We start from the raw sequence: 14,858 nt of genomic DNA on the forward strand, positions 1-14,858 counted from the left end.
GGAGATGTAATGGAGGGGCTATTCTTAATGTTGCCAATGCCAAAATCTCCCAGATATTCTGCTTTGTTCTGTCTGTGTTTAATTAGAATTAGAATCAGAATCACTTTAATGGCCACTGCGCTTGCACACAGAGGAATTTGTTCTCCACATTTATGTACCCAATCCGTGCAGTGAAACACACATTTAAACACACACACACACTAGTGAACACTAGAGTGCAGTGAGAAAATGCACTGACGTGCAGACTGACCAATTAAATGTTTACAGAGAAGGTTTCGACCAATAACGGTAGCTCTACTGTCAGACCGTCCAATCCGAAGATTTTAGGCTACTACACCACGCCCCCTTCTCACTCAAGCGAACCAATCGGAGTAGGGGAGGGCGGGACTAGTTTGTGAACGAAACGCTTCTCCAAATTCTATGTAAACTCTAGAAAAACAAAATCCCAGACGTTTGTGAAATTCCACCTGGACATGTCCGGGTAAAAGAGGACTTCTGGTAACCCTAGGTTACAAGCCCAGTTCCCTAACCACCAGGCCACAGCTGCCCCCTCTATTCAATGCTAGATCACATTTCAGCTTTTGAAAGAAGAGCCTTAACCACCACAGTTTGTCTAGTTTTTACTGGAAGCTGTGAATTGCTCATAGCTCTGTTTCTGAATACAGCCTGCATCCTTTTTTGTTACCGCCATACCCAAATCTCATAATTCCATTCTTATTTTTTGAAAATCCTTTGCTTTATATCTATTCATTTATCAGATCTCTGCTCAGTTGAACACCTTTAAGAAGTTTTGGACTGACATGTTCGACAGCACTTTCTTCAATCATCTTCTAAACACCAACTGAGGGAATATTTGCTGGAAGAACTGTGGCCCAGAGACATGGAAAATCTATGCAAAGGAAAATGAATATGCTTTCAACTCCTCTGTATATACGCAAGGGGGAAAAAATGATCATTTATTAATTTGAAAGCATGTTATACTGAAATTCATAGGCATCTGTTTAAAGCAGCACCGAACCCTGCTCCTCTCAGATGTTCTTAGGTATAAATGTTTTCTGACAAAAACATCGATTTTAATCTTTTAATACTCGCAGGCTGTATACATCTGTATTTCTATATTGATTTATGCTTTGTAACCTAACACACACTGCTCTAGAGTACATGGTGCTTGAGCTCGGTGAGCGAGAAAAATCTATAAACTTCTGATCTGATTGGTTGGTTGGGTGCAATGTGCTCTACTGATTTATTATGTGTAATGAATACAGTTACTACACACACTGGAGCTTCGGTGAGTCTCTTTTACCTGTGGTGTAGTGATGTACTTGATGAATCTGAGTGCCTCATCCTCCAGGCTGTGGCTGTCTGTAGCCCATGGCTGCAGCTCTATCTTCCACTTGAGAGCCTACACACACACACACACACACACACACACACACACACACACACACAGAGATAGAGAGAGAGAGGGAAAATTTTGTCTAAAAAACAGTTTGTGAATTTGTGAATAAACCTCTTGTTGTACACTGCAGTGTGGTACTGCATCAGTAAGATCAGGCCCATATCCATTTGTGTTATATCTGATTTATTTAAAGGAACACTAGGTAAAAAAAGATTTTCGGGGTCGCCCTTAGTGTAATTAAATTTTTTACAGCACTGTACTGAAGTTACATAGTGCAGTTTCTGCAATGGTGAGCCCAGAGCAGCAATGACAGAGACTCTGCTCTCCATATTACCGTTCAGTGAAACATCATAACGATTCTCAATCTGTATTACGGAGTGTTCCTTTAATGTGCACTTTTTATATTTTTATGGAATGTTGTCACATTAACACAGCTGTCAATATACAGGGGGTCCTCGACTTACGACGTTGATCCGTTCCTACGTCGCGTCGTAAACCAATTTTCGGTGTAAGTCGGAACATACGTACATACTGTACGTAAATAACATACTGTAAGCACTTATCCTATCCTAACACCTATCCTCCTCGGTCCCGAGCCGCGTAACCGTGTATTCTTCCGCCGCGCACACCAAACACGAAGTTCACATTACGACGTTTACGACACAAAACCACTTAAGTCGAAACAAAGGCTTTATACAGTAAATGGGAGATGTGTCGTAACCACGAAACATCGTAACTCGGGACTGACGTAACCCCAGGACCTCCAGTATATGCAGGTCCATTTTTCACCTTCACATTTAAACCATTTGAAATAAACTAGCGTGCCTTTAAAGGAACAAAGGGATGTGTCACTAACATAAATAAGAGAACAGAGTCTCTGCCTTTGCTACTCCAGGCTCAGCAACGCCCAAACTGCATTTGGAGGAAAGTAGGAGGCCATCCCTTCACATATACGATCACATAATATCACAGCATGCTCTCTTTCATGTATTAATTATTCCCTTTCCCTCTCAGTTTTAATATTTCTGTTTACCTGATGATTTTGAAAAATGGCATTTGTGTTTCCCATACAGAAACCTTATTTGACGTAGAATTCCAAATAAGGGCATGACACTGGTCATTTCAGAGGTCTGTTAAAGGCTTCAAACATGATTGAGTTTAGAACTGAACTAGAACCATCCTTTTCCCCCCAAAATATAAAATAAAATAAAATAAAATAAAACAAATGAGGACTTGAATGCCTGTATGTGTTTCTTGTCTGCTGTTACTCAGTAGCATTTGACCAAGGACTGGGTCACTCAAATTGTCTTACTTTCTGCTGACAGCCATTAGCACCCTGCAGTCCCCTGAATACCACCCCCCACCACCACCACATACACACACACACTTGACGCTTTTCCACTTCATGGGTCCGGCTCTAATCGACTCAACTCTACACATCTCGGCTCAGCACACTTAAAGCTTGTCGCTATTCCACTGCCCAGTGAAATTGACATGGTGATGTTGCAAAACCCCGTGTCTAACAGGACTCACTGGCTTTTCAAAAACAACAACAACGGCAGTGGAAAAGTTAGGCGCTGTTTACTCATCATGTATTCACATGTTGTTTTTGTTTTTTGGGCTGACCACAGTTCAGTTTAATTGTACTTTTTGCACGTTTGGCTTTGACTGGAAGTTACCGTCGGCCACTGACCCAAGGAGCATCTAAACCTCTTCAAAACACCTTGAGGTAAAGTTATGAGCTGCCGTTGTGAGTCCGATAAAAATACATGTGAAAACTGCTGTAATTGAAGAGATTTTACAAGCAGTGAACTTGTGCTGGATTTGAATGAGCTCTGCATTTTGTGGTGATTGACCTGGCTCTGGCCAATCAGCGCTCTTCATGGTTTACATCTCACCATTTAGTACCTACTCGGCACGGTTGGAACCCTGGGGGAGCTGGGACCGAAAACCTACCCGGGCCCAGGGACCAGTTACCAGGTGTGGCCAGTGGAAAAGCTAAAGAGCTGTGCTGAGTCGAGTAGGGTGGTGTAGGTTCTATGCAGTAGAAAAGCGGCATTAGAATCACGCACACACACAGTTTGGGATGTTGTCCTCATTCTATTGGTCTCTACCCTTCAGTAAATCCCTTTAATGGATTCCATGGACCTTTTCCTCACGTTATCCTGGTAGCTTGTGGTGAATGTGTTTCTGTCCTGCTATGAATTGTTTCTGCAGTGTGTGTGTGTGTGTGTGTGTGTGTGAATGAAAGAGTAATAAACCTTGGTCTTGTTCTACAGAGGGAAGTTTAGGATGGTGATTGGTGAAGACTTGACTGACCTAACAACATTAGGCCTGTACTATCGTTAGAGAGCAGCTTAGCACAATCACTCTAGGTTTGTTGGTACATAACATTAATGTACTCTATCTGCCTTGTCTAAGAAAGTGTGTGTGTGTGTGTGTGTCTTTGGGTGTTGCTGCATGCCAGTTGAACTCAGATGTCTGGATGTTCCCAGTATGATATTAAACTGAAACTCCCCTCACAAGTCAGATTTCCTACAAATCAGGGTAGCCTCACCATACATGAGTTCTAAATCCAAGATGGCTACCTTTAAATAAATGAGGTGCAAAAGCTGTAGTACCATGCAGTTTATTAGCACTATATGTTTTATTAAATCAGCCATACATTCAGTAACTGTCCAACTGCCGGATGTATTTTCAATGTGTTTAAATGCATAAAACATCATCCTTGTGCAGTTATCAAGTATTATCGCTAACAGTGCTAGCTAGCTAACAGTGGCATAGTGTTTTCTGAATGTTTAATACTGGATTTGAACTTGAATGTTGTATTTTCAATTGGAACCCTCCCACAAGTTGGATTTCCTCCTTGGAATGTTGGGGACGCCTCTCCAATCCCTGAAGACAGAATCCAAGATGGCTGACTGCATATATGCAATGTATAAAAGCAGTAGTATCATATAGTTTATTATTGTGTCTCTCTACTAGAGTTAATTAAATGGTCCCACTGCAGTATGGACATGTTTAGATGGTGTTTGGATGTGTAAAATATCACAAAATGCACTATTATAAACTGGTATTGCTAGTGCTAAACAGGAACAAGCTAACAATGAAAAATTAGGTAATAGGGTTTTCTAAAGTGCTCAGCTCAAGTGTGACATCATTCCCAGCTCAGACATCTTAATTACAAGGCAAATGAAATGCAGCGTGTGTGTGTGTGTGTGTGTGATAGAATTCTCTGCAACAAAACACATGCTGTATGATTGTGAACTTCAACTGCCAGCACAGATTCTTCCCTGGAATGTAAAAGGCTATTTGTCCTGTAGTGCACTTCACTTGAGTGTGCTTACTTTAGAACTGTTACATAATGGGGCAAAGCCAGTGTGACATTTCTCAATGTACCTCACATGGAATATCTGGCATAGCATAGTGCTAATCGCCTTCCAGCCTCTAATTCCACCTTCTGGCCTGATTCAGACCAGTCAAACTTTACACACCAAACACTGGACATTTGTCCTGATTGGTTCAAATCCCTAGCTTTCTGATGTAAATATTTGGACAGCAGTCAGCAGGCAAGAAGTAGACGGATATTTATCTTCTTGCTGCGTCTGGCTTGTATCACAACATGAGTAACAAGAGGTCTTTTATACCTCCAGCTGAGGCCAAGTTTTCCTATCTTGAATCTTTTCATAGATGCATTTATTCTGCTTGCTTTCAACTGTCAAACAAATCCTGGAGATTGTGGAGTCAGCGTTTGTTTAGGAGGAAAACTGATGAGCCCGTTCACCATTTTGTTTATTCTTCCATTCACTCGCTCTCCCATTTACAGACCCTGTCACCATTATGCTTTCTGTGCTGCTTGTTCTTTGGTGTTCTTGCAGGACTGTGTATCGCTGTGAGCTTCTTTACTTCGCTCACATTTTCTCAGTAGTTCCACATTTTCATTTATATCCCTGGAAGCAGAAGGGAAGTGCATTTTGTGTGTGTGTGTGTGTGTGTGTGTGTGTGTGTGTGTGTGTGTATGTTTCAGGCAAAATCACTCTTAAGCTTCTGGTTTTCCACATTCACCAACTTCACCCCCAATCACACTTAATAAATTACCAATGAGTAATAATAGCATGGTCTCTCTCTCTCTCTCTCTCTCTCTCTCTCTCTCTCTCTCTCTCTCTCTATCCCAACTAGATCTGCTGTGAATATCTGTCTCTCTCTATAACTCCTGTCTGTCGACCCATAGCCCTCTTTTACTCACAACCTCTCACTTTTCTCTCTCTTTCTTCCAACTACATTTCCTTATTTTTCTCACTGTCTCTCCACCATCTTTGTCTCTCACTCACTTCTCACCACTTTTTTTTCTCTTGCTATGCCTGTCCCTTTCACTTCCTACCTCTCTTTCCTGCTCTACCTCTCTGTCCCTTTCTCTCTCTCATAGTTCATCTTTCTCTCTCTGTCTCCCACTCTCTCATTCTATCTGTAAGTTTATGAATTTATTGCAGTAATATTGTGTTATATAACTGTGCTTCTAGGTATAACATTTTACAATGTACAGCATGTTTGTGTGTGTGTGTGTGTGTGTGTGTGTGTGTGTGTGTGTGTGTGTGTGTGTGTTAATGGCTCTCTTTGAGTGCTCTATTTGTTCAGCCCTACAGGGAGACTCTGAGAAAGTGAAATGCAGTAATAGATCGATTAGTGTGAAAGAGACTGAACGAGCAAGTGAGCGAGAGTGAGGGAATGAATTGATTAACAGAGAAGAAGTGAGGAAAAATGTAGACTATGGCAAATAATGTCAACAAAACAAAAGTCAACAAAACTACAACTACATTGAAAGGGATGGTCCCCCTTTGGCTGCAGAAACAGCCTCTACTCTAGACTTAGAGTAGAGTTAGACTTACTGAGGTCAGGCACTGATGGTGGATGATTAGTTCTGGAACACCAACACAACTCCAGTGATTCTCAAAAATTCTCAAAAAAAAAAAGTGAGCTCATCATAATGCATTTCCACAGATCAACACCAAGACGCTACGTTTATACCTGATGTTTAACATTAAGGATGGTTAGGTTAAACTCGTGCAGCTGATGAGCCGATATTTATGGTTTTTACTGTTGGAATTATACAAGCTGTGTGTGCACAACTGCACATCTCTGTCCACAAGGTCCACTTAAACATAGCTGAATCCATTCATTATAGGAAGTGGTCTATAAGCTAGGTTTAGCATTAAGATGTTTAAGCATTAAAGGGGACATCTACGACTGTGGGGAAATGCTGTTCTCTCTGGTTTATTTATGTTTAGAAACTCAGCATATTTTAAGGAGGAAAGGTAAAAGGGTTGGACAATGAAACTGAAACACCTGGTTTTAGACCATAATAATTTATTAGTGTGGTGTAGGGTCTCCTTTTGCGGCCAATACAGCGTCAATTCGTCTTGGGAATGACATATACAAGTCCTGCACAGTGGTCAGAGGGATTTGAAGCCATTCTTCTTGCAGGATAGTGGCCAGGTCACTACGTGATGCTGGTGGAGGAAAACGTTTCCTGACTCGCTCCTCCAAAACACCCCAAAGTGGCTCAATAATATTTAGATCTGGTGACTGTGCAGGCCATGGGAGATGTGCAACTTCACTTTCATGTTCATCAGACCAATCTTTCACCAGTCTTTCTGTGTGTATTGGAGCATTGTCGTCCTGATACATGGCACCGCCTTCAGGATACAATGTTTGAACCGTTGGATGCACATGGTCCTCCAGAATGGTTCGGTAGTCCTTGGCAGTGACGCACCCATCTAGCACAAGTATTGGGCCAAGGGAATGCCATGATATGGCAGTCCAAACCATCACTGATCCACCCCCATGCTTCACTCTGGGCATGCAACAGTCTGGGTGGTACGCTTCTTTGGGGCTTCTCCACACCGTAACTCTCCCGGATGTGGGGAAAACAGTAAAGGTGGACTCATCAGAGAACAATACATGTTTCACATTGTCCACAGCCCAAGATTTGCGCTCTTTGCACCATTGAAACCCACGTTTGACATTGACATGAGTGACCAAAGGTTTGGCTATAGCAGCCTGGCCGTGTATATTGACCCTGTGGAGCTCCCGACGGACAGTTCTGGTGGAAACACAAGTGCACATTTAATTCTGCAGTGATTTGCACAGCCATGGTTTTATGTTATTTGGAAACAATCCAGATTAGCACCCAAACATCCCTTTCAGACAGCTTCCTCTTGCGTCCACAGTTAATCCTGTTGGATGTGTTTGGTACTTCTTGGTGGTATGCTGACATTACCCTGGATACCGTGACTCATCACACCGTGACTCATCACATGGATACCGTGACTTTGTGATACATCACAAAGACTTGCTGTCTCGGTCACAGATGCACCAGCAAGACGTGCACCAACAATTTGTCCTCTTTTGAACTCTGGTATGTCACCCATAATGTTGTGTGCGTTGCAATATTTTGAGCAAAACTCTGCTCTTACCCTCTGCTAACTGAACCTTCACACTCTGCTCTTACTGGTGCAATGTGCAATTAATGAAGATTGGCCACCAGTCTGGTCCAATTTAGCCATGAAACCTCCCACACTAAAACGACAGGTGTTTCCGTTTCATTGTCCAACCCCTGTAGGTGAAAAAAAAATGCTGCTGTTCCTATGAGGCTCATATTTAACTTGTCTGTGAGTTTTTATTCACTGTTTGAATTACCACAGAAACTCAAGTTTTTTGGATTTGTAGCACTTTCGGTCTTTTCTTTCATGCAGTTAGCTGCCTCCTTAATTTGAAGGTATTTCCAGCAAGTAACAGTAAGTCCATATAACCCACCTACAGAGCAGGAATAGAGCAACATCCTCATTTTGGTTCATGCTTGTCAAGAGTTCTCTCTTGTCTAAAACACCCTAGATGCCTTTTCTCTGCCATGAGCATAGTCAGAGAAATCCTAGCATACTGGACTGAGACACTTTTTTTTTTTTTAACCCATTTACAGACACTGGGGTTTCGTAACCACGCAAATGTAACAATAGCAAATGGTGAGGAAACACCCGATATTTATTTTAAAAATGTAGTTTTTTTGATCAACATTGTGAACGTTGCCTTTAAGGGCTGATATATTTAGATAATTCTGAATAGAAACCATAAGTGCTTAAATGGTTAAAGAGCAAAATAAATGATTCAATTGAGCGGCTGGGTCCAGTGCTGTAGCCCTAGGACAGGCTTTGTGCTGAGAGCAGCTGGATGTCATGTTTGATCAGAGTCCCGCTCAGACTCACCCCACACACCTGCAGGACAAATGTTAATTGGAGGAATAGACTGGAAAATTTGGTCAGACTTCACTAGAGTGTGCAAATCACAGGCAAATGTGTTTTGAAACATTTAACGACAGCAGGATTTCTGATCACATTAAATCTCATTTTCTGAGTTCAAAAGCCCTCACTATATTAACTGTGTTTTTCATATCTTTATTAACACTTTAATTTGACGTTGACAATATTAATCCAATATGATTAGCTCTCTGGTCTGTTTGCGTGGGAAAATATCCAATGTTTGCATGCAGCCCTTGCTCAGTAAATGGACAACAATCTCTCTGAATTGGCTCAGGCTTTCTTCCTGCATGATGCTAGCTGAGCAGTAATCAAGAAAAATGGGTATCTGGAGGCATGTGGATAATGGAAAGGCTTCTGAATGTTGAAAAGCATGAAAATGGCTGAGGATGTTGCTCTCAGACAACAGCATATACAATCGTAGTCATTTCATTTTAAATCCTCCAAGAAGAGTAGAAGTTACTAGAGCAAAGTGGCACTAACTCATTGTTAATGCCCTTGGTTTGGCAACAAATACTGGTTAAGAATGTGTCCACAAACGTTTGGCTATAATATATATATATATTGTGTGTAGTATGACAAGTTTCAAACAAACCATAGTTTAAAGGGGACTGTAGGGAAATGCTGTTCTCTCTGGTTTGTTTACATTCAGAAGTTCGCCATCTTTTAAGGTGGAATGGTAAGTTGGAGGGGAAAAAAAATGAAAAGTGTTTTTTTATTACAATTGTAAACGTCACCTTTAAAGGTCCTTGCCCATAAATGTTAAAGTGAATTGCTACAGCCTTGTGTACAGAGTGAGATAACATTCTAGTTGTGGAGTGGGCAGCATGAATCAGCGTGTCTTGTGGACCACCTAGGCTGTGTTTGGACATGAAATCTGCGAAAGCAGTGACAGACTCTCAGCACAGCTAGAAAACTGTATGATGTGGGGAAGACTTTCGTGGTCAGTCTGAGTGCATTTCACCATATTTCAACATTATATTTACCAGTCTGGTGAATTTTATACACTCAAACTACAAGGTTTCCTGTTTAGCTCATACATTTAATATATGTCTTAACACATTAGCTTTTAAGCAACTTTAGCAGTCTTCCTGCTGTTTCACAGCTTCATAGCTCCTCACAACTCTTTACTAGATGTTTCATTGTCGCAGTCTGATTCACTGTGCATACGGATTAATTATTAATATTATTAAAGCAGCATAATCAACAAGAAACATGCTTTAAAGGAACACTAGATAGTATTTTTACTTAACATTTACAGCTTTAAAATCACTGGGATTCTGACCTGTAATAGGGAGCACAGATAAGAGTCGGGCTGCACCAGTACAGCTTGACTTGACCTGTCATCCCTCAAGACACGTGGAGCACTAGTGTCGAGACTCTTCTCAGTCCTGGTGCCCAGATGGTGGAAGGAACTTCCACTGGCTGTCCGAATGGTGGACTCATCTCTTTGTGACCCACTTAAGTGAGGTGCACTAACCTAGTGCTCACAGTAACAGACTGCTTGGCACTTATACTGCGCTTAACTCCTTTCTTTATTGGTATGAGCACCAAGTAGATGCTGTGTATTGCACTTATTATGTTTTTGTTGTTTGTAGGTATCAGCACTGGCCTTTGTTCTGGCAACGTCTGAGCTCAGGGGGAGTTTGGACTCGACCCTATTGTACTGGCCAGGATACACATTCTGTCTGAACACTAAGCGCTTTTGTGAGTCACTTTGGATAAGAGCATCTGCTAAATACTGTAAATGTAAGTGTAACAGAGCCTCTGTCCTTGCTACTCTGCTCAGCACTGCAGAGACTGCACTATGTAACTTTTGGAGGAGGGTAAGGAACCACCACCCCTCCCTTATGTAAAGACATAGTGCAAAAATAGTACTGAAATAGTAAAACTTTATTCATTGTCTGTTACCGCGTATCCAGTTCATGGTCGCGGTGGGTCTGGAGCCTACCCGGAATCACTGGGAGCAAGGCGGGAACACACCCTGGAGGATGCGCTGGTCCTTCACAGGGCAACACACACACACACCCCTATGGACACTTTTGAGTCGCCAATCCACCTATCAATGTAGATTTTTGGACTGTGAGAGGAAACCCACACAGACACAGGGAGAACACACTAAACACCTCACAGACAGTCACCTGAAGCGGGACTTGAACCCACAACCTCCAGGTCCCTGGAGCTGTGTGACTGCGACACTACCTGCTGCACCACCGCACCGCCCTAATAGTGAAACTCATTTCTGTGACATTTTTGTAGCATATACAGATGTTTTATGTTAAAATATTCTAATAAAATCTGAATGAGCTTATTACACAATTAAAAAGGGTGTGTGTGTAAATAAACATGTCTTATACATGGTATATATATACCCTGTGAATTCATACCTCTACCTGAACCATCACAACATATTTTATCCCATTGTTCAAAATGCAAGACATTACCAAACAGCCTACGTTAGTCCAAATGAATAATAATAATAACAATAATAATAATAATTACGGTGTCTCCAATGCTTCCCCATTTCTGAAAAATCTGTGACCTTTAAATATGACGGTGATCCATCAAAACTAGGCTTCCCTGGAATGTTCCTTGTTTTGAAATGTGCGAGTTGAACAGTAGGTAGCAGATGGAGATGAAGACAGAATAGCTAGTTTTTTCTGCATTTCACACCATTTTGAGCATAGAACACTGCCCTTAAGCACAGGTGTGACTCTGAACTCAGTGAAGCTTGAGTGATCCCCGCAATGTGTGTGTGTGTGATTGTCTGGGTTTGTGAAAAAGAATGAAGCAGGGGTCGACAGCCTGTCAACACGTTTCGTCCCGCTACGCTAGAGAAAATATCCTCAGCACCATCAATACATCCCTAGACAGAGAGAGAGAGAGAGAGAGAGAGAGAGAGAGAGAGAGAGAGAGAGAGAGAGAGAGAGAGAGCGATGAATGTAGTAGTAGAAGAGAAAGGGAAGGTTGTGGAATGAAAAGAGACAGACGTAGTGGAGAAAGAAAAGAGAGAAACATTATGAAGGGTGGGGAGACAGAAAGAGAAAAAGAGAGTGAGTGAGATATTAATGTAGAAAGAGAGAGAGGGAGAGACATGAATATAGTAGGAGAAGAGATGGAGGGTTGTGGAGCCAAAAAGACAGATGTAGTGGAGAGAGAAGAAAGTGAGAGAGAGAGAGAGACAGAGAGAGAGAGAGAGAGAAAGAGAGAGAGAGAGAGATGAATGTAGTAGGAGAAGAGAGAGAAATGTGCAGTGGGAAGAGACAGATTTAGTAGAGGGAAGATAAACTAAAAAGATGAAGAGCGGCAAGAGAGAGAGAGAGAGAAAGAGAAAGAGTTTTCTGACAGTTCGGTGTTGTGTGTGTTAAAAGTGAGGTCCTGGTAAAAGTGAAGGGTCCAGGCTATAATTGGAGTGGACAGCAGTAAAGGCAGTGGCTGTGGTGCTGTAGTGTCTACTGGGAGAACACACACACACACACACACACACACACACACACACACATATCAAAATATTTCAGAAGAGGGGAAACTTGAGGCACTTCATTCTTCACCTTACTCACAATTTCTCAAGTAAAACTCAAAGATCCAGTAAGAACAAGAGTAATATTTTAGTCTCCATTAAAGGGAGCATCTATGATTGCAGGGATCTGTTTGGTACAGCTGCTTGTAAAGTGTTTTAGCACTTTCGGTTTGCGTTTACTTCCATGCAATTAGCTGTCTCCCAATCTGGAGTCAGTTCCAACTTAAGTAATCTGTAAGAGCAAAAATAAGTATTAATGCATATATATTTCAGCGTTCTTCATCAAGATCCATTCATCTTCAGTAGTCACTTCACCCTGATCAACATTACACATATTCCAGAGTCCACCCAGAACCACAGGGTACAACACAGGAAGACATCACACAGAGTGCCAGTCCATCTCAGGGAACCACACACTAAGCAATGACGCACACATTTAAACCCATTCAAAACCGTGCACAGCCAAGCAAAATAACTCATTAAATCTGTGGGAATTTATTTCTCACATGATCCCTCAGAGGTTAAATACCTCCTCTGTGTCTGTCACACTTAGACTTTATGAGATTTATTCCTCACTTCTCTCAGGCCGGAAATCGGCTCAGCGCTCCAATCCCAGCTCAGAGGGAATGTACATTAGAGACATAACAGAATTAAGATAGGGGATTATGAAGATCTTTTTAATACAGAGAAATTATCAGACAGAGGTTTATGAGCGTTTTATGTTCCGAGTGAGTTGAGGGGAATGGAGACGGCATTTTTCACATGATCTCTTCGTAATAGGATTCTTTTTTTTTTCTTTCTTTCACTTTCTATAAAACTCCCACTCTCAGAAACATCTGGAATGGATTAGATGAGTGGAATGCAAGGTCTCTCTACAGTTTTTTTTATATATATATACTTCATATGCCTGAGTAAGAACTGTGTGGCCTACACTATGTGGGCAGTACTTTTAATTACAGAGGCCACACTCATTGCTTACATTTATATAAAGTACAACCACACAATCTTCATGGACAAACACTGGCAGTCGAATGGGGAAAACTGTAAAATGCTAAATGTAGTAAATTAAAATATGACGGTCTTAGGATGCTACTGTTTTTACAAGTCAGTCTGTGAAATATCTGCCTTGCTAGATCTGCCACAGTCAACTGTAAGTGTCAAGAGCAACCGTTGTAGACCACACAAACGCACAAAGTGGAGAAACCAAGTGCAGGAGAGTGATCTTCGGTTGCTTATTAAGTGAAGAAACTATCAATTGTTGCCTCTGGAAGCAACATTTACGCCAATTACGCCATAATACACGAGAGAACGTGCTATAACATGAGATATTGTCACTGGTGTGCTCCGGTCGATAACACAATCACAGAAAACACATTGATGTAGCCAATTACTTTTTATTTATTTTCTTTTATTTACAAATCAGAAAGCCGATAACGGCCCACTGCAACATCACCCTTTACTCTATTCAAAATAATGTGCGCGAATGGAATGTGAACCATAAAATACTTGAGGAATTGGGTGCATCTCTGCCATTAATAGTTATAATGCACGGGTTGTACGTATAATACATGAAATGATATCAAATGTGTTCTGGAGTCTGTATGCAACCGGCTGATGCTGAGAGCTCATTTCATTCGGCTGCCTGTGGGTTATGGGCTGATCCAGCTTCAGTGATCCTGGTATGTTTGTACATGTGGTTTTGGTTTAACCCCTCTACTGGAAAGAAGCATTACAGATGTGCTGATAAAAATGCAGACAGCCTGAAGGGACCTGAAGGTTCATGTATGAATTTGCCTGTTTCATGCAGCTTATAATGCATTATCTGATGATCAAAAATTGGGTTGCTATGGTGGAAAGGTGCAGATCTGGACATTTCCCAGCTGACTGCAAGAGAGCAACAGAGGGAAAAGACAAGGGAGAGAGAGAGAGAGAGAGAGAGAGAGAGAGAGAGAGAGTAAGGAAGAGTAAAGGAGAATATCATTAACCCAAATCCCTCAAAATGTGCTCGTGGTTGCCTAGAAACCACCTCTCTACTGTCAGGCTATTCTTACTCCTTCCTTGTCAACACTCTCATGTCAGTATAGCTAAGAATGACACATCAAGCCATTAGACTGCGCTCCCTCTTCAGCTGAGCAGTTGCACGGCAGACGTTTAGACCCACATGTGCTTGTGTGTGTGTGTGTATGTGGGTGTGTGTGTGCATGGTTGGGTGTGTGGGTTTTTTCTTTCTGGCACAAGAAACTGTGACAGATGGGTGATAACTAACAGCGACTCTCCACTGATTTGCTCAGTTTGTTAGTCTGGAGCTTAGACCTGGTGTTTGGAGCACAGCAGCAATAAAACCTGCCCTGGGCATAGCAGAATAACACCAGCCAACTGCTCATGCCGCCATACCCGTCTGTAACATTCACTTAAACAGATTCAACTGTAACTAACCCTGGACCTAGCAAGTCCTTGGATAACTTTCAGCTCAGTTGCTGCTTTCTTATGCAGATTTGTTCCTATATTTATTGTTATACTGAATATGGATGTGCATCTGTGGACATTTGACCATCACACCTAAAGGCGTTTGTCTGACATCCTATTGCTGAATTATGAGCATTAATATGGAGTGGATCCCCACTCTTCT

General features: G+C 41.7%; 1 protein-coding gene across 1 annotated transcript in view; it reads right to left on the reverse strand.

The window, feature by feature from the left end:
* Positions 1–14,858, reverse strand: part of mettl24 (methyltransferase like 24) — a 57,403-nt gene that overhangs the window by 29,866 nt on the left and 12,679 nt on the right. The window contains exon 2 of the mRNA XM_066677959.1: positions 1,304–1,402. Coding sequence (XP_066534056.1) covers positions 1,304–1,402 — 99 coding nt within the window. The remainder of the gene's footprint in view (positions 1–1,303; positions 1,403–14,858) is intronic.

The sequence above is a fragment of the Hoplias malabaricus genome, chromosome 7 (genome assembly GCF_029633855.1).
Source record: "Hoplias malabaricus isolate fHopMal1 chromosome 7, fHopMal1.hap1, whole genome shotgun sequence".
NCBI lineage: Eukaryota > Metazoa > Chordata > Actinopteri > Characiformes > Erythrinidae > Hoplias > Hoplias malabaricus.